This window comes from Python bivittatus, unplaced genomic scaffold (assembly GCF_059951505.1).
Source record: "Python bivittatus isolate LINGU-HERP-01145 unplaced genomic scaffold, Pbiv_v1 ctg000080_np1212, whole genome shotgun sequence".
In the NCBI taxonomy this organism is placed as follows: domain Eukaryota; kingdom Metazoa; phylum Chordata; class Lepidosauria; order Squamata; family Pythonidae; genus Python; species Python bivittatus.
The window spans coordinates 27,135,762-27,161,154 of NW_028277035.1; the positions used below are offsets into that span (position 1 = coordinate 27,135,762).

A 25,393-nucleotide genomic window follows, 5' to 3' on the forward strand; every position below is an offset into this window, starting at 1 on the left:
AGCTAATACACAGAATAGAAAAGGCACGAAGGGATAAATTAGCACCAGAAGATTCTGAATTCAACAATTTAAAACCCAGCAGCTAATACCATTGCTTTCTTCGACAGAAAACGAAACTATTTGTTCCTTGTTAGTGATACATACTTGATTCCATGTAGTATTACTTAGTAAAAATAAACTCTGCTCACGTCAAAGTCAAAACACTGAGTTTCCATTAATTGCATTTTATTTTTATAGCACCTAAGCGCCTCCCATTTCTAAAATGATAAATAAATAATAATAAAAGGACAAACTTGTTTTTAACAAGCACATTTGACTATAGATGGAATCGTTCTTTATTAGTGCAACACTGAGTATAAGTCAGCAGTGGAATTTACACCATGCCTTGCCTCTAATTGCCTTCCAGTGTCTCCAGCTAGATCCATGTGATCTGGAAGGGTAATATTTTCAGTGGTATCCAGCAGAGATCGATGGGAATTAATATATCACGTACTTCCTAGACTTTCCCAAATACAAGTAATCAGAAAGGGCACCCAGAACAATTTCTTCCTATTACTATTACCCTAAACATCTGATTGACATGAGATTGACTAGGATTTCGTTAAATTATGAAAGACACAAGAAATAAAGACCTCTCTTCCTTGTGTATCACCAAATACATAAATCTATCAGATTATAAGAGATGTTTTAAGGAACCAGGAATATTTAGCCTTGAGAACCGAGAACGGGGCAACGGGGGTCAGGGAGTGGGGGAGATAATACCACTCTTAAAATAACTGAAAGGATGTGACATGGAAAACCTGTCATTCCAAAGTGCAGGACATGGAATACAGTAACAAAATTAAACTACAGGAAGGTAGGATCCTTCCTAAGATTAAGAGAAGTTCAACAGGAGAACCAGTTTTCAAGAAGGGGGTGGCAGATGTTAGATAATAATCTTTTGGAGATACTTTAATTTGGATTCCTGCACTGAGCTAGAGGTCAGATTCACCAGCCTAAACAGACCCTTTCAACTCTATGATTGTATAAGTCATGCTGGAATCCTATATCCATTTCAGACTTCTGTTTCCAGAAAGCCCAGGAAGCACAAGATCATGTGTCCCAGCTTGCTCATATAACATTAAACCTTATCCTCTCTGAATTTGCCTCCTTGTTTTTAAAGGCTAAATTAAATCACTCCCTAGGGAATTATAGTTCTCTTAATAGCTACTGATCTGCAATAGAAAATGCTCAGCAATATTGCGAAGTATATTAAGTATGACTGAAGATTTGTTAGGAAAAGCCACATCCTACTAGTTTGGCTTAAATAAACAGTTGACTCTGCTGTGCATATTGTTTCCTTTGGGGCTTAGAAAGATCCACACTATAGGCTTCCTAATTTTTTAATGTGAAACCAACCTTCTTAAAGGATATTTTTCCTATTTCACAGAGCTAATGCATTTCATTTCTGTTAATATTCTTTCTATACTAAAAGAAAACATGGACATTAATATTTCATAGCTATTTAATACAGTGATTCAGAAACAGAATTTTAGAATTTCAAACATCCAGTGCAAATTTGTGGCACACTGAATTCAGTATATAATTTGTGGTTCCCTCCAGATAAGATAACAGCTAGAAAGGGTTTACAGAGGAAGTGACAGTGAGATTTATATGAGTGTGCATGCTTGTACACACAAACCAATTTTTATATGCCACATTTTTCTTATTAGGATCTCATACCATTAATGGTACTATACAAATAGAGTGCTGAGTTGTATTCTTTTCAATAAAAAGTTATCCAACCAGAATAATTTAGCCAAAGAACAAAAGTTAATCTGTTAACAATACAATAATTAATAGTAAAACAGAATAATAATATTCTGTTAACAAACCAGAATAATAGCTGGTTTGCTTCCAAATATAATAGGAATAAAAGAGTTGCCTATTGGATTCAACAAAGAGGACATCTGTTTCAGCCTTCTGTGGTTAAGTGGATATCTTGGTTAGGAGTGTAAGAGCTCCTTTTTTCCAAAGTATCTCCATAAATCTATCTGAAATTACTTCTCTTTGAATTTGCTAGCCTGACCAAAGATTGTAAGAAAGATGTCAGTACAATCAAACATAAGTGGCTCTGGATCTCCAAACACACATACATGTGCCTGTACATACCAAGCATCTCTGGATCTGTATTGTTTCCATACAATGCTTCCAAACTGCCGTTATTTTCATCTAGTACAGTGTTATGGCTGTGTTAAAAATCATTTTCTGACAACCATTTCAGTATGAGTAAGTATTCAGCAGCTGTGACTTCACTCAGAAACTGCTGGAACAGTCAGAAGCACTAATTGCCTATTGTGTCAAAATGCATTTCTTAAAAAAGCTGAAGATTTTAAAATCTGAGAAAGTAACACATTCTGCATTAGCATTTAAACAGAATCTTCAAAAGGGCATTTAAACATATTAATTACTCAATTGGCTTAACAGCCCATTAGCTGTGCAAATTCTTATCATGGGAAATTTCAATGTATATATGTTCATACTATGAGCTAGCTTTTGCAGTACCATTTGAAATTTGGCTAATCAACTTTTGGGGGATGTTTAAAACAAGCTGTAAAGAACAGAGCTGTATACTCTGTGTGTATTCACATAACAGAATACTGCTAGAACTTCTGGATGTGTTCCTACCACCACAGGTCAGATTACATCAACTGCAACTCATTATTTAATAACTCTTGGAAGTTATGCCTGTTCCTTTCTCCAGTTTTACTTGGATACTTGAGAGAGCACAAACGATTCAGGAGCACAAGGTAGCTATTATTGTCCTTCTGCTGCAAGTAGTTCAGGAGAATGTCTTTTTGAAAACCCAAATCCTTCATTCTCCCTTTGTGTTGTAAGAGAATATGGGATAGCAGTTACTCTTTTTTATAATTGTGAAGGAAATGGACGAACTGAAATAGCTGTATGGACAATACAGAAACAAAGCACTTTACTGCAGAACTTACACAGTGAAGTAACTTACTGCTCTTTGAAAACATATGAATGCATCCTGAGATCAGTATCAGACCTGAATTCCCTACAGCTGGTTTTTAGATCTGGTTTGAGATCTGTGAACTCCACAAGCTGGAGTTCTTGAGGGGAAAAAATGCCATGTGCTAGAGCTATGCAAAAGATTTCAAATTCAAAACAATGGCTTCAGGTTCAAAATAATAGTCCCAACTGGTTGAAATAGTCTACCCCAGACACAGAACAACTCTTTGGGCTTGAAATGGGGCATTTGATTTTTAAATGATTTGAAATGTGTTCACTGCAATTCTCATTTTACGTTTGCTCTAGTCTCCAGCTGAAGATGACCTCCATATAAAGGCCTACTATGCATAATTCCATTTCATTTTCATTTCCACGGTCAAAAGTAACATATCAAAAAAGTCTTTCTTATATCTGTCTTTCCAGGTTTCAGCTTTTTTTCTTCAGTTGCAGCATCCTGAAAATATGTCAGAAGGCCTGCCAGGAGATTTGTTTTCCTTGACAATAAAGGATTTTTTTTTTTTTTCAGAATACTGAAATAAATTACACCTCGAGAACTAAGCCACTTCAAATGTCACAGGCAGGTTCTCTGCAGTTATCACTGCGGGGGTTTCAAAGAGTCCAGTAACACAGTTGAGCTGAAACCAAAAGTTCCCTGTTGAACAAAATATTATGGGAGGTTAAGGTTGGGGGAAGAGGTGGAAAAATGTAGGCATATACAGTATATGTGGGAGTCGTAAGAATAGCTCTGCTGGATTGAGCGAAGTCTGATCTTAGTCCAAAATTTTGTTTCTATGTCTCTGGAGTGCTCAAAAACAGAGATGGAGATATATCCATTTCTCTTACTTGCAGTTGGGGTTTGGAGATATATAGCCCCCCAATCCAGGGGTAGTATTGAGACTTCATGACTAACAATTCTTATCAAGTTTATCCAGTCTCCTTTTACAACTCTCCAAGATAGTGGCCATCACCTTGTCTTATGGTAATAAATTCCACTAGTTGGTTATCTGTGTATTTAATATTATAGGCCACTTTAGTTGCAAAGTACACCCAGCATTATATACTCTGATACAGCAGAAAGATCAAAACAACAAATACAGTACAAAAGCAATAGTAGGGATAATGTTCACCTCCATCACACCAAAGAATATAATATCATTCTCCATAGCATAACAATTATATAATACAATGAAGGAAACTAACTATCATATCAATCCCTGGAGACTTTATGAAATATTTATTATTTATTTAAATTTATTGGCCATCCAACTTCAGTGGACTCTGGGTGGCAGACAAATCTAGAAAAAACATAAAAACAGCTAAAAACATTAAACCAAACTGAGAGCCCAGACTTAACTCTAATAAACAACAAAATCAACAAAACAACACAAAACAGCCATTAAACAATTAATAAACATCATAAATAGCTATGTCTTAGCAGCTTTTCAAAACACCAACAGGGATTATGCTGATCTAACTTTGGGTGAAATGCTTTTTCAAAGGAGAGGGTCAGCAGTAGAAGAGGCGTAGCCCTATAGACCTTGATAACAGTTTTTCAGAAATGGGACTCAAAGAGTGCCCCCCATTATATCTTTTTGGGTGGCGCAAGACCACTGGGAAAGGTAGTTTGGTGTAGTGGTTACTTTAGGCATGAAGACAGCTGGATGACTTTAGACCAGTCACTGACCTAAAGGAAGAGACAGTGGCAGACCACTTCTGAAAATGTTGCCAAGAAAACTGAATGAACCTGTCCAGGCAATAGCCAGGAGTCAAGACTGACTTTGACGGTACCAAAAACAAACCAAAAAAGATCAAGATTGCAAGATTCCGTTCCTATAAACTTAAAATAAAAATAGTATTAACTTGTGTGTCTTTGGTTTTCAAATTTGGTCTACCTTGGAGGGCTGATATCAATCTTGCAAGTCTGAATGTGCTTCCCCACTTCCTCCATTTATCTTCATGAGAACTAGGGAGGGTCATGTCTGAGACACTTTCTCAAACTACATTTCTGCCCCCAACTCAGATTTCTTTTACCTGATCATTGTCTTGGTTGTGGCTCTTCCCTCATTCCTCAAGGTTATTCCTTCTGCCCACTACAAGTCTCAGCTGCTTTCTGAACTCAGCGTCACTCTGACTTACTGGAACTGAACCTGACTTTGTTCTTCCTGTTCCAGACCCTCACAGCTCCAGGCACTGGGATTATGTATTGTTTGAAGAAATTCTTCCTTTTATCTATTCCAAATCTTCCTCCAATCAGCTGCTTTGGATGATCCCTTGTCCCCAGTACTTTGACAGAGGGATAAAAAAACCTCCCTTCCCACTTTTTCCTTGCCATGCATAATTTTTATACATCAAAAATCAGACAATGATACTGTCAATCTTTTAACACCAAGTTTCAAAGAAAGGGAATAAATTATGATTATCATAGATTGGCAAGGACCACAGTAATGACTGTAACCATCAAGTAACTTATACCTAACCTGCTTGAAGTAAAAATAACAAGAACACAAGTTCAGTGCCTAGGCTAACTGCATCTCCTAAGTGTTTAGTTAAATCCTAACACCATCTGTTCAGCTGAGATTTTCACGCAGTACCCAATATGCCAAATCACAATTATGTTACTAAGGATGGCAGCCTCCTCATTTACAAAATAACTTGCTACACTGTTTGAATGAAATGAGGAGCCAAGGGTGGCTAACTTGGAGCACAACAGCTTGGTGAGCTTATGGCCTACACAGAGACAGAATAAACATGGCACAGAGTTCTGGTGGAACCTAACATAACTGACACCGTCACGGGAGCGTGCAAAACAGTCCACTGGGTTAAGCAAGACATGAAAATGACCTAGCAAAATGAAGGACTCTTCCACTGAAAGTCCTTCATTATGTTCATGCTACATGTGCACATAATTGATGGAAGGTGAGCAGGGAACACTTTTTCCTTCCAAAGGAGAATGGGCAAGAAATGTTCCCTCTCAGATAGATTTATTCATCATCATATTTATTCATCATATTTATCATATTCATTTAGCAGGATTGCCTCTAGGACCAATTCCCCTCTTCCAAAGCCATATGCAATGTCATTCACTCATCTATAGAGGAAGAAACAAAAGGGTCTTTCTTCCACAATAAAGAGGATCACTGTAGCCCCTTCTCTCTACTTGCCCACAACTACAAAAAGGATCCTTTGGATCCAGCCATGTAAGGCATGTGTCTGGTTTCTATGGTTCACTCTGCAGGCTTGAAAGCACCATAGTGTCTTGCTTTTTTGAACAATATTGATACCAAGGGCTAGCCTTACAGCTCCTCAGAGAGAAGATCCAGGGTGTAATAAAAGAGCAACAAATTGTGTGTTATTTCATTTGATATTACTTTATTTTTACTACCAGAGACAGACAGAGGTGCTTGTGGGGTTTTCTGCTTCACTGGAGAAAGATAACTTTAGTCACTGTGCTCCCTAACATGGGTGAGTGAGGAGAATTTTTTCCTGCTCGACCTCAGTCAGGAAAACGTGTTGAAGACAGCCCTTCTCATACCCAGTGAGAAGAAACAATGCCAAAAACGAGGAGTTTGATTGGCAGCTACGAAGTTCCATCTGTGCACTGTGTCAGACAGATCACAAGCTACAAGACCTCTGCTCCCTCAAAAAGGGAGGAAGATCAAAACTGTCAAACAGGCAGCACAAGAGGAAAGCACAAAGAAGTCAACTGTCATTGTTAAGTTTTCTACCAGCCAGTGGAAAGAAGGCACAAAGGTGGGAAGGGGATACAGGTAGGAAACTAGATTTGTCATTCTGGTTCATATACCACTTTGCACAAAAAAATATAGAAGGAAAAAGGGATTCAGCTCCAAGGCAAAGTATTTTAAAACACTACTCCAAGCTTCCTTTTCATTAAATAATCATTATTTCTGCTGCAAATATTTTAGCTGCATTTAATGGATAGCATAAAGTATCCATAGATGCCATAGAACTACCTGCCAGCCCAGTTTATATATTTGAACTCCCTGTCACCTAAACTGATTCCCTTCATATCAAGTTATTTATGTGGTCATCACTATTTGGTTAAGTCCATTCCTGAGCTCCCTAATTATTACTATTTTTCAGTGACTGTCTAAGTTCTATCATCAAGACTAACAGGATCAAACTCCTCCCAGATAAGTCTTCAGCCCAGGACAACCCCTAAATTAGGAAGGAAGGAGCAGGAATGGATCAATGAGACCAGTGGCTGAGTTGGAAGTGAGGGGTAGCAAGTGATTTACCAGGCAACTAAGCAATTCAAGATAAGTGCAGAGAAGAAAATAGCAGATGGGTCAAGTTTCCCTCAAATGTGGAGGTGCAACTGTTTGGAAGTCCACAATTATGGAGAGCAAATCCATAGTATGCTTGTTTTCTGGCACCACCATCAACCTTTCAGGGAGCAATTGTGGCACAAAAAATAATCGCAACAAGAGACTGTGGCACTTTAGTAGCACAGAAAGGAGCTATGCTCTACAGAGTTATAAGTGACATGAAAAGGGCCCTATTTTTACATTTGCCATGAGTATTTAACATTATAACTTTGTTAAATAATTCTCTAGTACTATAATTCTAGTAATTGATAAATGAAAGAAGATAGTTTTTTTTCTTCTTGATGTTTAATTTTTTAAATTCCATTGGGATATTCATATTTTTGTATAACATATTTATATTTTTAAAATCCAACTGGGTGTCCAAGCATGGTAAAGCTCACAAATAACTTTGCTTATTTCACTGATCTGCCATATCATTGGGTCAAGCAAATCTGATAATCCTGCCTGCTTTTACTTTTTCTTGATTATACTAACCAAAACTCAGGCCATTTTTTAATAGAAGTTCACTATGCTGAAATCCAAAGACTATTAATAATATTGAGTTGCTGATTGGGTTCTGATTTGTTTCAATCTCTAATAATTATTCATTCTAGGCTCTAATAATGACTAATTACTGATTCTAAACTCCTGCTTAATCTAAAAAGACAGAATTCTCTCAAACAAAGGTCTTGTTTTGTTAGATATGTCTAGCACTGTAAATGTTAGATATCTCTAGCACTAAAATCTTGATGCTAAGACTAGCAGGGTTACTATATCTGGGCTCCAAAAACCCAGAGGACTACTAGATGTCATAAATATAGAAAGCTCTACCTCTTTACTTCTGTCTGGTAAACACCCAATTTTGCACCCTGGTTTGAAGACGAGAGAAAGCAAGTCAATAGGATTTTAGATGAGTAATAATATATGGAGTTTTCGTTCACTGCCATTCTTCTTCCTGCAGTATGACTTTCTCCTGCAAGCACTTATATTCCTTTGTGTATGGAAAGAGTCACAGTTCTAATCAGCCTTTCTATTTATTTATTTTTTATCTCCAAGACCTGATGTTTCTATAGCCCCAGAAGCTAGACCCAAGATCAGCAAAAACATGCACACTCATCCATATCTGAATGAGTTCTCAGATAGACCACTGAAAAGTACATGCAACAACGATTCTATGTGACTATCATAGCATATTAAGTGCATAAACCCTCTAAAACTCTGAAAATGCGTTTATTCAGATTATTGGAAATGTATAAATGAGTTTTCACTTACATTTTCTGCCTCAATATATATACTTTCCAATGAATTATTTGGTTATTCATTATCAATTAATAATTTAGTTTCTAACCTGCAGAATGCAAACTGCTGCTAAATTTTCAAATTCATCAGTGGAAGGAGCATCCCTCCCTCCCATCTTCTATCTCTGCCACACTTGGAGAAATGGAATGCACTGATTCTTTAAATCATATTCACATTGATTTGGGACCTACTGCCCCACTGGCCCATGGCAGCAGCATTATAAATTCCAAAATATGGGCTATACGGTTCAAAGACCTTCCTGGCAATAGATGGACGCTCACCATCCTCAGATATCTAATATAGCTACTGTTCCATGAAACAGTTCTGAATCAACATTTCAGGAAATGATAGGGCTCCATCCACACAGGGGTTACTGTTACCTACACTCTGACACAAGCGAAACAGAGTATGACAGAGGGTATGATATTCATTTCACCAAAAATGATAGGAGAAAAAGCACATAAAGATAGCGCTAGCTTTGAAAGTTCAATAGTGTAAGTTCAAAATGAGGTTGCCTACAAAATAGCTTCATTCTTAATGCTGCCAAAGGTAATTTTGCAACTGTGGGGCTCTCATATGGGGGGGGAGGGGATTCTCTCTCACCATGCAGCCTCCTCTGCAGGTAGACACCAGTAAAGGACCAAACATTGTGGGATCTTAACTTCTGAGCAATCTTAGGTCTGCATTCTTATATTCCTCACTATTCCCAGAGTGCCATATGTTTTACCCTCAGGTAAAGGCGTATAGGATTGCAGCCTAACTCTGTGTGCAGCATAGCACAACTGTTGTGTAGCAGCTGTCCTTATCTCCAGCTATTAATTGTTTAATAATAGTTACATCACTTTCCAAGAGCATCAAAGAGAAATAATAAACATGAAAGGAAATGCATTTGCCTATTTGTGGCAATATCAGACACTTAAGTGGATTTTAAATTTTTGTCAGTATTCATCAGTAGTGAGGCAACACAGAAATGCAGTTGAAGCTGAAGTTATACAAATCAACAGCTGCATGAGAGACTCATTCAATTATTTTAACTTTTTATCTTTTAGGATTTAGAGGAAAACTGCAGAAGCTACTCTGAAGCTGAAATTTCTATAGCTAAATTTGTTCATCTTGCAGATGGAGCTCCTAGATGTTTTATTCCCTCCCCCCTTTTTTTTATTAACGCTGCCTGCTGTAGAAAACCCCAAGTACATGAAATGCGCTCGCTATATCACTGCTGGACAGCTTCCCATGAAAGAAACACTAGATCTGGGATGCTGGCTGCAACTTGGTAACTCTGATAAGAGCTTTAGTTCTAGAAAGCAAAGCCATTTGCAAGCCAAATTAGAGTAGAGAAAAATATTGGGATCAACCTAAGGTTTGTAGTTCTACCCACTGTTTTCCAATCTTCCAAGACTGTCTTTAAAGAATTCTTAGCTGAATGAGTGGAGCTGTCACTGAGGCTTTAGTTCAACTAGTTTTTGTATATAAGCAGACAGAATTCCTGCACAATTCATCTGGCATCAACCAGAAAGCAAGCCCTCTTATTATAGTGCTACTTTCTGAAATACCCATCCCCAAAATAGTAAATGCATTGACTTCATTAGTGTGAAAATGCTGTAAAGGGTTCTACTCACCTCAGATTCGATTCTTCCAATCCATTAAATGTGCCATTAGTTATATTAGCTATAATGTTATATTTTCTAATATTTACTACTGTATTTAATGTGTGTTTGACATTCTAAATGATTAAATAAACAGGAATAAACACACATATACACACACACTTTTTTTTTTTAATCTTTAATCTTTTATTATTTTCTCCTGGATATCGCTAAGAATATTTCCCCAAGGATCGAGACTTATTTTATCTTCTGAAAGAATCCTGAAAATTACAGTTTTAAGAATAAAAAGGATTTGGGTTTGATTCACGTGGTGTTGGTTGTGTCTGTGGGGGGAACGTTTCTGTGAATTGTCTTCCCCAGACACAGATGCAATTATCCCCTTTCATTTATAACCCTCCCATCCTACAGCTTCTTCTCTTCCTCCCCCATCCCTTTTGGTTAAAAACCAAAAGTCGATCTGCTTTTAACTGTTGGCACAAGGAGCCGTCCATCTGAAAGTACCCCTTAACAACAGTACTAAGTTATTTTATATTCATTACTTCTAACAGGAAAACAGTCATGGTATAAAGCAACAATAAAACCAAGCATCCATTTCTACTTTCACTTCCTATTTCCTCATGATGCTCCTTCTATTTTTACATGAGCAGCAAGTAGAGAGGGGAAGAAGAGACACATTCAAGCATGCACTCTTCTTATTTGTAGCTATGTAACGAAATGCACTTCAGATCTACCCAGAAGCAAGTCCTGTTCTGTTCAGTGGGACTTATTTCCAAGTAAGGGTGCATCCCTTGCAATTTGGCTTTTCAGTGTGAAATACTCATGGTAAGTCCAAGCAAATAGGGTTGCATTACTCAGCCTTCCTCCACTGGGCACTGCCCAGATGTGTTGGACCTTTGCTGCCATCATCTGCCATCTGGCATAGCCAATCAGAGACAGAAATTTGCTTGAAGGCAACAGATCTGAAAACTGACTGCTATGTAGCATTATAAAGATTGAGGCCCCTAAAGTTAAGGCTCATCACACATGGAATGACTGTCAAGATAGAATGTCCCACAAATCATTAATATAAGCTTCCCCAAATCAGCACCTTCCAGAATTTTCATGCCCATTGAATATTATGGGCATTGTAATTCAACAGACCTGGAAGGCCACCCAAGTTCTGAAAGCATTAATACATCTAGGTTTACCAGACACCTGGCAAAAAGAGGAGATGTCCTGCTTTTTGTCCTCATGTCCTCCATCCAGCAGGCATAGCCTTATAATCAAATATTGTCCAGCTTTCTGAGTTTTTTTTTTAATGGACTATTTTCATAATAGTTATTCAAATTTTCATGTCTTATGACCTTGTAAATTGTCTGCTTTTTTCTTTCTCTTGTCCATCAACAGACTCAACAGCCTAGATTTATGTTATTTAATTTATTTCCTGATTCCAGCAATCAGGTTTAATCCAGCCCCTTCAAATCTACGTTCACTATAATCTGTAGTTCATATGACTCGTCATATGTTTCTATGGTGAAATTTGAAAAGCGCATCATCATTGATTCTATATTATCACTAGCATATGTTCTTGAAAATAAAGATTTGTTGGAAAAATATTGCATTTGAAAAACCAGTCTTTCTGATGCTGTAAAAAGTAATTTCATATACATTAGACCTAAGTATATTTTTGCTGTAATTTTTGTCACTGATGCCAAGAAAGTTACAGAGTTAGTATGTCCTCCTTTCTCCCCCATTTGTCCTCCTTTCCAATTGTCCATGTCCTCCTTTGCCTGTTCAGATATCTGGTAACCCTATATGCATCACCTAATGACACATCTATTACTTAATAAGATATAGTTTTCCCATGTATATTATTTACCTTACAATGACTGAACATCCCAGATGAAAAAGCCTTTTTCACAGGGATTGAGAACCTGATGTACTGTATGTGCCACTATGGCTGATAAACCTGAATTTGTTTATGACAGCATTCATAGCAGCCTCATAAACTACCAAAGTTTTGTTTTGTGGCTAAATACCATGAAATTAGTCCTTGCATGAATATATAGTCCTGCGCAAAAGCAAGGAATGACTCAGCATTGCTATGTGCCAAACTAGATGTTTTCCAGCACAGATGCATAAGAAAATGTGCATTCCATGACATAGTAGATAAATACACATGCCTATTTGAAAAGATGGGGAGGGTAAACAGCGGCCTGATACCCAGACTGAGAGGCTATGAGTAAACTCTGTCTCTCATCATAGCCCTTGGGTATGGAGGGTTAATCAATTACCAGATGTTTAATTTAGGGAGGGACTAAAACACCCAGAGAAGAAAAATCAGTGTGGCTGGAATGTGTATGTGGAGAGAGAGAGAGAGAGAGAGAGTATATGGTACAGTATAGGATATACAATATACTGTAGGATGTATTATATGTGATATTTTGTATTGACTTAGTGGCAATTCTAAACAGAAATCCTCTTTAAATAAAGTCTGAAAATGAATTTGGAAGTGAGAATTCCCTGTGTCTGTTGGCTGGATCCCACCAAGTCATTTGTTCTGGCTTTCTTACAATCCTTGCTTTTAAAATCAAAGAAGTACCTTGTAGTGTTAAGTGCTTTCTCTTCGGAAGTGGGGCAAATTCAACCACACGCTCACCACCTGAAGCTCACAGCTTCAGACTGTTACAAAAGCCTTTCAGGTGCCTGGAGAGAGCTAAAGTACAGTCACGATATCTGTAGAGAAGATGTCTAGCTAGCAAGTCTACAAATCTGGTGTCCCCTACCAGCAACTTTAAGTGTATTTCAAAACATGCTATACATGTTCATTTAAAAAAAAAACCTGTATGTACTCACATTTACTTTTATATGATTTAAAAACCCACAAGAGACTGCCAGAGTTAATCAGTAAGCATCTGAAACTCGCTGATCACTTTGCACGATAGCAAATTCAACAGAAGTAGGGCAGGGGGAAGAATGAAAGGGTTAGCAAATTTTGTGAGTTAGGTATTTGTGCTGACACTGAGATGCAAGCACAAAAGACTGGTGTTTGTGTTATAAAGTCACAATGAATTTCATCTTCTTTTGTGCGTGCCACTGTGTTTTGTACCAAACACCTAAAGAAATCTACGCTGTTCAACATAAACAGGTTGTGATCCATTTGGGGATGGATGAAATCTGTCATTTTCCCTTGCAATAATATTTACATGTCATATCAGGAAGCATTTTTTTAAGTCTTCATCAAATTTTCTATACATTTTTGCATATGGTTGTTCTGAATGAATATGTGTCTTTAACTGGGGAATAGCAGCACAGCAGCACAGCATTTGGAGAATATTAAAACAGAAGGATGATTGTAAAGTGGTTCACATGTAAGTCACAGAAATATAAATAATTGGTTTGCATGAAAATATTAAATCAAACATATTTTGCCTTCATTCAAAGTTGTTATTCAGCTTTTTCTTTATTAGAAATCTTTAGTTCACTTTGCATTCAAAGTAATCCCAAAGCAAAATAAATTATCAGCATACATGTTTACCCTTTGCCCTAAGAATTTCCTAACTTTTACCTTTATTATTATTATCTCTGAGTTGGCACCAGGCTCCAATGGGTTCCTTTGCATATAGCTGTGGATAACCCCCCTCCCCCAGCAACATGGCTGACACCCTTCCCATGTCAAAGGTCACTGGCTTAATAGAGAAGCCATCCTTCCTATGTATTCTACAATAGTCAAACTCCACTAAAATACTGCATCGAGTTCCAGGCACTGCATTATAGGAAGGACATTGATAAACTGGAGTCTGTCCAATGGAAATCAACTAAGATGATAAGGGGCCTGGAAGGGAAAACTTAGGAGAAACAATTGGAAGTGTTGTGGATGTTCATCAGGGAGAAAAGAAAATTACAGAGACATAACTGCCTTCCAGTATCTAAAGGGCTGTTATGTAGAAAATGGGGCAGAATTATTCAGAGTTGTTCCAGAAGGTAGGACAAAATACTATGAGTTTAAAGTATAAGGAAGTAGATTTCAATTGGATATCAGAGAAACTTCCTAATGGTAAGAGCTGTTCAGCAATCAGGAGACAATGCACTCCTTCACTGGAGTTGTTTGACTTGAGATTGGATGGCCCTCTGCTGGGGACGCTGCAGTAGCGGGTTCCTGAACTAGGCATGGGTTAGACTAGATCATCTCTAAAGTCCCTTGCAATCCTTATATTCTATGACTGAATGATTTCAGCAGCAGTTCTGCTGCCAGTCATGATGGTGTCTACCACAAGGAAGAATCCAGTCAGGTTAACGTCTCTGCCAATGAGTCATGCCATAGTGCCTGGCTCTTGGCAGCTGCCCACCCCTCTAGATAAAGACAAGGGGTGGGTCACTCTCCAAGAATCTAGAATTGCAGAGCAACACAATTTTTTACCTGCTATAGCACATGTCTAGAGAACAGACAGCTGTGAACAGATTGTTTGGTACTTACGGGTACAAGCAAAATGACAAGATAGTCCTCTCTATCTTGTTTTCTTTACTGATAGCAAGATATACATAGGATGCCCCATGTTATAGGTTGATATAAAAGAACTTGACAATTATTTGTTCATTTGCAGCTTTCTTGACTTTTTTTTTTTAAATTAAAGTGACTCACTGAATGTGGCATCACAGAATCTAGTGTTATTGTCTCCTGGTAGAATCACAGTCTGTTCAATTTAACAGACATGTGATTACTTTTCTTCTTGGCTGCCAATCAAGTAATCTTATTCCTAGAATGAAAATACTTCATGGCATGCCTGTTGTTGTGGAATGAATATATATATCTATATCTATATCATATGTATATAGATATGCAGTATATACATAGAGAGCCAGTTTGGTCTAGTGGTTAAGGCTCTAGGCTATAAACCAGGAGACTGTGTTTTCTAGTCTTGCCAAACCCTGTACCTGTGGGAAAATGCTAGGAAGAAAAGATAGATAGATAGATAGATAGATAGATAGATAGATAGATAGATAGATAGATAGATAGATAGATAGATAGATAGATAGATGATAGAGATAGACACACTTGTATATACATATGTAACCAATTTTAAGTTTCTACCATTATGTGTAGAATTGTAATGTCAATTATGACATTATTTCAAGTTAAGCTCAACTCACTGTAATTGTCAAAAAAGTTCCAGGCTTCAAATCAGTGCAAAAACAGATTTAAAAGTATAGGGTAATATATGCTGCTAAGCCATGTGTGAAATCACTTTGCTTTTAAATGAAATCACAGTAAGAATGACAGAGGCATCTGGCCGAAGTTTGTATAGTCTGAAACTTTCCTAAATACTTTTTTCTTCCTGATCAACTTTTTGTTTCATAATACACCACTTTGCAATCTGCAATTTAACAAAAATGGTGGGTTTGCTTTAGGGGAAGTGACAAGCCTACAGAGGTACATCATGTGACAATAAGGCTAACTATACAAATGCTTGGTTTGCTATGAAAACCCATTCACCTTCTGGCTTTCAGTGGATCAAGTCATACAGTATGTGGAAGACCTTGCAGTGGAACAGAACATGCAGTGTCCAGCAGTATTTTATCCCCCACCCCAAAATTATCATCATGTATCTCATTTTAACTCATCAGAGCCTTTTCAGAGAAAACCACTCAATGAACTTCAGAAGAATTTGAAACTCGGTTAATATTCAACAGATTATCCATCACATAAGATCATAATAACTTTCTGCTTAGAGTCATGAAATCCAAAAGCTATAGAATCTATTCCTATAGATATGCCATGTAATCCAGTTGTATGGATGGAGCTGAATCATACATTTTGGGGAAGAGACATTTGCACTTCAGCTTGGGGATGCTTTTTTATTCAACCACAAGCTCTTCTATCTGTAGGCACTTCATCTCACTTTCTGGAACAGATCCTTTAGATGCGTGTGGCAAAGTATGAATTTCCATACACCCCTACCCATGTGTACAGCATAATGTGGGAATTGGACTGCATGCCAGTTCCTCTTTCTCCCCCTTTTTACAATCCAAGACACATGATATATCATACATATAGTGATCATCCATTCTCAGCAACATTCATGTGGGATATATGACCTGGGTCAGTTCTTCATGATCAAACAATTCCAGTGCAGAAAATTACCAGTACTTAGTTTCAATCAACTCATGGAACCTAAGCTGCAAAACTCTGAGGAAGTAACTTAAATGTTCTTAGTTAATATTTCTTTCTAGCCCTGAATATAGCTATGAATTAGGATTATTTCATCTTCCATTAAGAGAAATTCTACCCTGTGTCAGGGGATGGTGTTTTGGTTCCATCAATTCCCATCCTGTGCACAATCTGTCTTGCACTCTGGCACTGCATAAATCCAACAGCATTTGAACTTCCTTCCTCCCACACTTCCTCTCTCACACTCCGAGTACTTTAGAACTCTGGGTCTCATGAGAAATCATTATATTTTAGAACAATCAGCAGTTTATGTCATCTACTGCACAGTGCAATAACTTCAAAATGTGCTTTGCTTTTAGATAATAACTGGACCTATTAAAAAGGCAGTTGGAGATCTCAAGATGCTTCTATCTAAAAATGTAGCAGCAACTTCCATATTAAAGAAGTCCGCTTAAGAAACAATCATGAATTTGCAAAGTGCCCATGTCCCAACTCTCTTCTACTTCGGCTACCATACACTAATTCATCACTATTGTATCTTACAGTAATTAGCAGCAGTACTTTTACAAAGTTTAGATAGCAAACACTTATTTTCATGTGGAGTCAACCAATATTAGTTTGAAGCTAGTGTGAGCAACCTTTTGGGTACGCAGACAGTGTGAGGCTGGGTTTTTAGGGAGAATTTGAGGGGTGGTGGTGTTTGTTTTGTTTTTATTTTAGGGTTGTATTTGGGACGCTATCCCTTCAGTTTTCAGAGGGGGATTCCTAAGGTGACACAAAAATAGGTCTGGCCTAAAGGAGGCATAGAACGTTCAACACACTACAATCTGTGCCCCACATACACACACACACACATACACACCCATGACATAGTGTGGAAAGGGAGATTCTGCACTGTCCCTTCCTCCCTGTGCAGCTTGAAAAGGTTGCCAACTGCTTATACAGTATCTAGATCAGTGTTTCTCAACCTCAGTGACTTTAAGATACGTGGACTTCAACTCCCAGAATTCCCTAGCCAGCATGCTAGGAGAATTCTGGGAGTTGAAGTACAGACACTGTAAAGTCACTGAGGCTGAGGAACACTGATCTAGAAAATGATATCCATATCCGTGTATTTGTACACAGAGTTGATAAGTAATTCTGCAGTCGAATACTGTAGTGATATATTAAGAAAAAGAAATTTTCTGGATGGTAATCTCACTTACAGAAAAAAGATGACTCACCCTAAACTTTGTTTTACATTTTTGAATCCTCATGGGATAAATAAATAAATAAATGATGAACTGCATAAATTTCAACCGTCAATACAGGCAATCTCAAATTCCGCCAAGGTAATGAATCATTCGCCCTTAGCTCATGTAAAATTGCCTATTAGTGGACCTCCCAGGGGCTGAAGGCACATGGCAATCCTCTCTGAACATGCGGGCTTGAGAACGTTTGGCAATAGATTATATTCTTTTCTGAGGAGACGTCTCTCTTCCTGTTCTGCTTTTCACCTTTGCAGCGCAGCTGCCCTTGGCGAGCATTTCATACAGAAAGCAATATGGGCCACTATGATTGCGAAGTTACTGAAGAAAATACCAAAGAGCTTCTGGAGCAATGGAGAAAGGATTTCATACTCCTCCTAGTACTCAGTTTCATAGCAAAGGATTGGATCAGTGGAATTCCATTCCTGTAACTAGGTGGCATATAGACCTTGGTAAAGTACAGTAGAGGTGAAAATGCTTTTCTGCCATTATTCATAAGACCTTCTTTAGTTAATGAAAGTTGTAAACATTGACCTTATACAGTAGATATTTGAACCCTGCATCTGTATCTGAACATATCAGCAAGAATAAAATGTACTTAATGGATTCAAAGCTCTAGACTGGGTGTTTTGGCTGCCCTTCCACCATGCCTTGTAATTTTGTCCCTACCTGTACAAGGGATGCGTGTCTAGGCATCTGTACTCATACGCAATACTTTCCAAGCTATTGGATAGAGGGGATCAAGTAGCTTGCAGTCTACAAAAACAAACAACAATCAAACGGCCACAGTAAATTTACGGGTCCAGATGACTATGTCATTGCTTTCAAAGATCATGATATTATGCTGGCCCGGCAGCCACACTGAGAGAAGGCCCTAAATGGCAAATCTGCCTCCACAAACATTTGGAATGGTGGTTCATGTATTTGCCACTTTATGGTTCTCGTTATGCAGTATATGTACTTTCATTTAAACCCTTGCACCTTTGATGAGTACATCATAACTATTTCTTCACATTCACATCAGATTTGAACAGCAGAATGAACGAACCAAATACACTTTGTTGAAAGGGAAGGTGAAAAATGGGGCCACCTCCTTAGAGGTTGAATAATGAGTCAAAGTAGCCAGTCATTTTAAGGCTCAGAAAGCCGGTTAATTAATTTACAGCCCACAGCTATGGATGTCCTGGAGTTTTTTGTTTTGTTTTGTTTTTTTGTTTTGAACCAAACAGTTACCCAAAATGCTTTATCTATGTGGTTATTAAGGCAAGACATGCCTGAAGAAAATGTGCATAATACCCATCACTTAAAAAAAAGAAAGGAGCTTCTTTAGGCTTCTAAAGAATAATGGATAAATTTATGTGCAGGTATATCTGAACTCATTAGGTGAGTGGCATTACAGCAGAGTATGAACATGAGGAACAACAACAAAAAAAATCCATCTCATCCTGCATCCCTTTTTCATAATGGCTAACCCTGTACTTCCTTAATTACTACATGCATACCTTGGGTTGTCTTTGGAACTAGCATTCACAGGTGAGTTTCTTCTAATCTTGGAATTAGATATCTTTACCAACTCTAATCATTATCAATGGTAGCCTTATTTTTCATGATTTTGTCTTATTCCCTTTTAAAAACAGAGCATATTGGTGGCCATCATAAGGCTTTGTGAAGGTGAATTCCACATTTGCATGAGCCTTATCAAATCTCCTTTAAAGGATCACATTGTTTTAGCAACTCTTTGTCCTGTTTCATTTCCCCCTTACACCCTAAGCAGTGGAAGCCTATTTTTGGTCTGGAGCATATATATTGATTTATAAGTCTATTCCACCCATTTTCCATATTAATCTACACGTTTTAAAACTTTGGGGATGTTCCTCAGATTCCTGTAAATTTCTTGCTGACAATTTTTCCAGCCCAGAACTTTAAGAGTTTGAATATACCACAGTATTTTTAGCTTAGCATTATGCCAAGGCATTGTTGGAAATCAAAGCTACACGGTGCTACTCAGAGCATTGCTACCGAGGCTATTGGTGCAGCCTTGTAGTTCCACCAGGAAGAATAGAGGTGGTCAAAGCAACTGATTGGGAGAACCGTCCATATAGCATTTTCCAGAATACGCTCCCCTTTAGAAGTGGCTGTGTCCTCACTCACATCATCAACCAGCCTGCACCTTCCCAATGCCATGATTTGGTATAGTGAGAGCAGATTTTAGAGAAATGGTGGGGAATGAATACAAATAGCAGGTTGAACACCAAAAAGGGGGAGGGAGGCAAAATGCACTCCTGGTCATGAAAAAGGAGAAGCAGAAAAGGGAAAAGATGGAAAATGAAGACCAAAGGTAGGGGGAGAGGAGAGAGGTAACAGGGAACCTACTGAATCCAAAGGAAGCTGAACCAATGACTCATGCAAAAGGAAGCACATTTTCCTTTATGTCAATCCCTGTCGTACAAAGAGACTGTAACCCACAAGTCCGTTCAATGGTGGACCCAACATACACACAGCCACAGTCTGCTTCCCGATTTCCTCTTATACCAGCCTAGTTTAAAGCTGGAGCACAGCACAGCTGCCCTGAACACACACATTGCATTGTCATCCTGGGCTTTTGCTCTCCAGCACCTACTGTATCTCTATTCACCCAGCAAAGTAGAAACAAATTACGCTGTGCTGGCTGCCTTTAGTGGCGTCTGCAAGTACAAGCAAATCCAAGTCCCCTGCAGGAATTGGGGGCATTTGCATGTATCCGCCATAAAGAGAAACAGGATCTCTCTCCATTTTGTGCTGCTCCCCTGACATTTGCAAAGTCATTTAATCCATAGCTTTTCTTAATCTATCCACATATTTGGATTGCTGGATGCAGTACTTCAGCCTTCAAAGAAACTAAAACTTCATAAACGAAGGATTTGAAATGTAATAAAATAGTTTGTCTCTCTCCCTTTTAAAAGTAAGAAATCTTTCAGTCAGATGTCTATCTTCCCTGTGCATCTGGATAGGAGGTCCTGAAGCTGATCAGCAAAGAACGTCTTTGCTAACTAGTTGCTTTAGAATACCTCCCACTGTTTCAGGCCATTAACCTAAACTCAACAGCTTGATGAATTAATGCTTATAGAGGCACAGTTGGCAGCTCTAATTAAATAATTATGGCTATGCAGCTGTAAAGAAGCTGGAATGTCCCATTAGAAAACCAGCTGTCAGTTTTATTGGTCCTCAGAGTTTGGAAATTTGATGTTAAGGGGCTTTCACCATTCTATACATTTTCAAAATGGATTTCCAGGATGTCCAAGAGGGGATTCAAATATTCATATAAAAGCTCCATCTCTGCAAAAATCAAATATTATGTAGTAGCACATATAATGTATCCTAGTATAATTGCTCAAGCAAATGGGCCAGCCCCTAATGTTGCTTTGGATACATTGGCATGGGGGAGGGGGGGTATTTTATCCTTAGTTACCATCAGTTATTTTACACTCATGAATCCATGGAAGGATAAGAGAAAAAACCACATGCAACAAGAGTCATTGAGAGTGGGGCAGTATACAAATTTAATAAACAATGAATAATCAAAATAACTTCACCAGCACCATTCTGCCACAGATCAAAAATTGATCTAAGTTAATGTCAACACCAAAATCTATAGCTGATATTGAACAACAGAATGTTTGTGGGTTTTTGCCCCCCACCCCCCAGCTGGTTCAGGAGACTTTACATCTCTGACTCTGGGTAGGGTAACATTCCCCTGGACAGAATTGGTGTGCAATTTGGGGAACTCGCAGCATCTCTGGAAGAGCATGTGGCAGCCGTGGTTAGGGGGGGCCTTTGCACAAATTCATCTTGTGTGCCAATTGCACCCATTTCTGGACCAGGAGACTTTGCTCATGCTCACTCATGCCTTAGTCCCTTCCTGACTGGGTTACTACAATACACTCTACACGGGGCTGCCCTTGGAGACCATCTGGAAGCTGCAATTGGTCTAGAATGCAGCCGTGTGTACAGTTCTGGGTGTCCCAGGGTTTGCCTGAGTTACATCGCAGCTGCATGAGCTGCACTGGCTCCCAGTTGCTTTCCAGGTACAATTCAAGGTGCTGTTACCTTTAAATCTCTACATGGCACAGGGCCAGGTTATTGTGGGACTGCTTCTCTCTTAGGTACAGTATATGCCTGTCCCACTAGGTCAGATAGAGTGGGTGTGCCCCAGGTCCTCTCCCTTAAATGCTGTCATCTGATGGGACCTTGGAGGATTGCCTTCTCTATAGCCATACCAGCCCTTTGGAATAGCCTCCCCCTAATATTTGGGGACCCCTACCCTTTTAACTTTCCAGAAGGCCATGAAGACCTGCATCTTCCCCCAAGCATTAGGCTAGGATGAGCATTGAGCCAGGCAGCTGGTAGTTTGGTTGGTCTTCCTGAAGAACAGGAAAACTGCAAAAGAAAACCTCTGTGCTGGAACCCAGAACGCTGCTACTTCCCAGTCAGCTCCTATTTGCTTGCTCGTCTGCACCCATGAGCATGCTCTAGGAAACTTAAGGAGGGTACTTCCTAAGGAGAATATGGTTCAAGAGATGTCTGTCTCATTAATGCTCAAATTGGGAAGCTTTGATTCAAGGGACTCTTGATTTAACTTTGGTTTGAAGCCTAGATCTGGGCTTTGTTATTTCTCTGGATTCCCTGATCCAGCTGGCTCTTCCTGCTTTGCATCAAAGTCCTGTCTGGTGCCCAGAGACTAGGTTCTTGTGACACCCACTCATATGATAGATGCCAAGTTTCTGAGCTGTCTACATATTATATAAAGAAGAATTAACCAACTTGGATTCACTGATTAGAGTAAAACCCAGTTGTCTCTAGCATGTTAGAAACTAACACCCTCTCCCAGTTTCTCTAAGAGTATTTATTTTGTCTAACTTTACCAATATTCTAAATGCGTAAATGGCAGAAGATCTGAAATACACAATGGAATGAAAGAGAATCTTTACCTACTTGTTTATTGTAAATGATGTCTACCTCATTTCCATGTACCAAACATGACTGGAGCTTCTACTTTACTTGCTCTTCAGCTGAGACTGAGCTGAAATCTAGGAGGATAAACAGCCATCCAGAGAGCAGAAGAAATGGGGCAATGGCTGATGCCAAAGCTGTTGTAGGCTTAGGTTGCTTGATATAGCATCCTTCCTTCTTAGCTTTGAAAACATGGTATAGTCAATGGAACTGACGATTAGAGATGGTAATTTTAATATTTTTACTTGAAAGATACTGTTCTTTTCTTTCAACAGCATAGTTGTTATTCTAAAATCTTAGCCACCTACAGAGGACACCACGTAAGACCAAGATCTACAAAAACATAGTGCTTCCCTTCTTCCAGGGAAGCCACCCATGAGCTTTCTTCTCCCTCCCTGACCAGGAACCACCAACTGCTCTGCACACTCACAAAACATCATTCTCCAACTTTTCTCTCCAGCCACTCTGTTTTGCACAGCCTTTTTCTCTCCTTTCCTTTTCTCTCTCTCCAATTTTTAGGTCAGACCAGCAGCACATCTCCCAGCAACTGAGGAGGTAGGTGTCCCCCAGCAACATCTATATACCAGGTTGGACCAATGGGGCTGCTGTCTCTACATCTCCCCACAACAGCCCTGGCGAGTTTCCCTCATCACCCCTCGTGACAGCACAGCTGCCCTTCAAGGCCAGAATTAAGCTTCTTTCCCCCTTTTCTGACTCCATTTGCTGACTCACAGTGGCAGAATAACAGCCAGGCCAGCCCACTAAACACCAGGTGCCACTCTTTCTATACCAAAGAATGAGTAGCTGCCAATGTATACATCCCATTCTAACCTCTTTCAAATGGAGTTGCAACATTGCCTAAAAAAGAGAAAATGTATTATCAAATGCATCTGTGGTAAAAAAAAAAAAAAAAAAAAAAGGGGGGGGTGGAATTTATAAGGATTGGTTCATATTTATAAAGTTCTTTAAAAATGAATTAAATAACATGGGACTGAGAGGACATTGATCCTGTGGTGGATGATCTTTGTTGGGACCTGGGTAGAGGAAGTGCACCCCTCTTGGTTCTCTCTGAGTCTCAGCAGCCTTTGCTGCCATTGGCCATAGAATCCTCCTGGACTGCCTGCAAGGGTTTGGGATTAAAGGTACTACTCCACAATGGTTCTGCTCCTTCCTAAGTAGGCAGTTCTAGTCAGGTGTAGTGGGGGAGGAAAGATTGGGAACCACAGGGATTGAGTCTCTTTCCCCTTCGGTTCAGCATCTATATAAAGCTGCTAGGAGAGGTCATCCATTAATTTGGGGTGATGAGTTATCAGTATATTGATGATACCCAGGTATACAGCACATCTCTGGGTTGAGCTATACATGAGGCTATGGTCTTGACTCGGTGCTTGGAAGCTGTGAGAATCTGGATGGGACAAAAACAAGCTAGGTAGGACCCAACTGTTTGTCTAGAGATCATCTGGTTACTCTGGTGGATCCTCTAGACAGGAAAGCACTCCTGTAGGTCTGCTACTTGGGTGTCTTCCTGGACTCATGGCTACCACTTGATGGGCAAGTGGAGGCCCTGACCAAAAAGCCCTCTGTCCAGTTGTAGCCCTGAAGAGCAAATTGAGGAGTTGGCAATAGTTTATCATGCCTTCATCACTACCCATGCAGACTAACGTACTTACATAGAGCTACTTTTGGAGATTATTCAGGAGCAGAATGCAGTAGCCCATGTACTAATGGCTGAAAACCATTACAGCCATATTACACATATACTCCAGGTACTGCATTGCCTGCTAGCAAGGTTCCAAGAACAATTCAAAGTATGAAGATTAAAAAAAAAAAAACCACTTAAATGGCTCAGGTCCCAGGTTTTTGCAGGACCCCCTTTTCCAAGTAAAATCAATTCATCTAGTATGCTCATCCTGGATGGGAAATGCTGCATTCAGAAGAGGTATGAATACTCTCTGTAAAAGTAAAAGGGGTGGGTGGGAGGATATTTTCCCCCATTCTGAAGTTCAACATCAACTGTACATTTTCATTTCACTTGAAACATCTGTCAGAAAGCATGCATTCCATCAACTCTTTGTTCAGTGCATCTCACAAATGTAGTTCTCCAATAACATAACTTTTATCATTTCAAAGTATAATAAACATTGTTCAGTACAATATCTATTATAATAAATATAGTTCAATACAACACCTATTAGCGAATCAAGAAAGTTGGCATGCTATCCGCCCCACCCCCCAGCCCAAAAATAATATGTGTCATATAGGTACTGTTCAGTTCAAAATAAGACCGCAAGAATAGTATAGAAAATTGAAAGAAAAGGTAGCAAAAACTATCAGTTGAGTTAAAAGGTAGATTAAGACATAAACTGGCCAAATAATAATCTGTTTTATGTCTAACGAGTATGATGTTCTAAGATACAGTACACTTAAACCAGAATGTCAATGCTTAACCCAGCCTGAAAATTGGAATAGCCTCATCCCCAGATCAGGATAATATACAAATAGAGGGAGTCCATTCCCAATTTGTCAATAAATAGGACATGGTAAGAGGGTGCAACTCCTCAGTCCTGGCTAACATCATATTCATTTGGAATTGGAGTGCTGCATCAGCAAATCTTTGTGCCATAAGCAGAGTTATTGGTGCACAGAAACTGATTCTGAGGCTTAGAATTTTATAACTGTTCTCAACAAACATACAAGCAGCCGCCACGTTTTATTTACAGCTTAAGTGGCTGATGTGCAAAGGTGGTTAGCCTACAGCATTTTTTATGA

At 38.9% G+C, this 25,393-nt stretch overlaps 1 protein-coding gene across 2 annotated transcripts in view; it reads right to left on the bottom strand.

Annotated features, from left to right (window-relative positions):
* KCTD16 (potassium channel tetramerization domain containing 16) overlaps positions 1-25,393 on the bottom strand; it is a 173,106-nt gene that overhangs the window by 142,039 nt on the left and 5,674 nt on the right. Inside the window, exon 2 of one of the 2 annotated variants that reach the window (XM_088134760.1) lies at positions 21,501-21,514. The exons of the other annotated variant lie outside the window; for it this stretch is intronic. Within the exon in view, the coding sequence (XP_087990886.1) occupies positions 21,501-21,514 (14 nt within the window). The remainder of the gene's footprint in view (positions 1-21,500; positions 21,515-25,393) is intronic. 2 annotated transcript variants of the gene reach the window in all.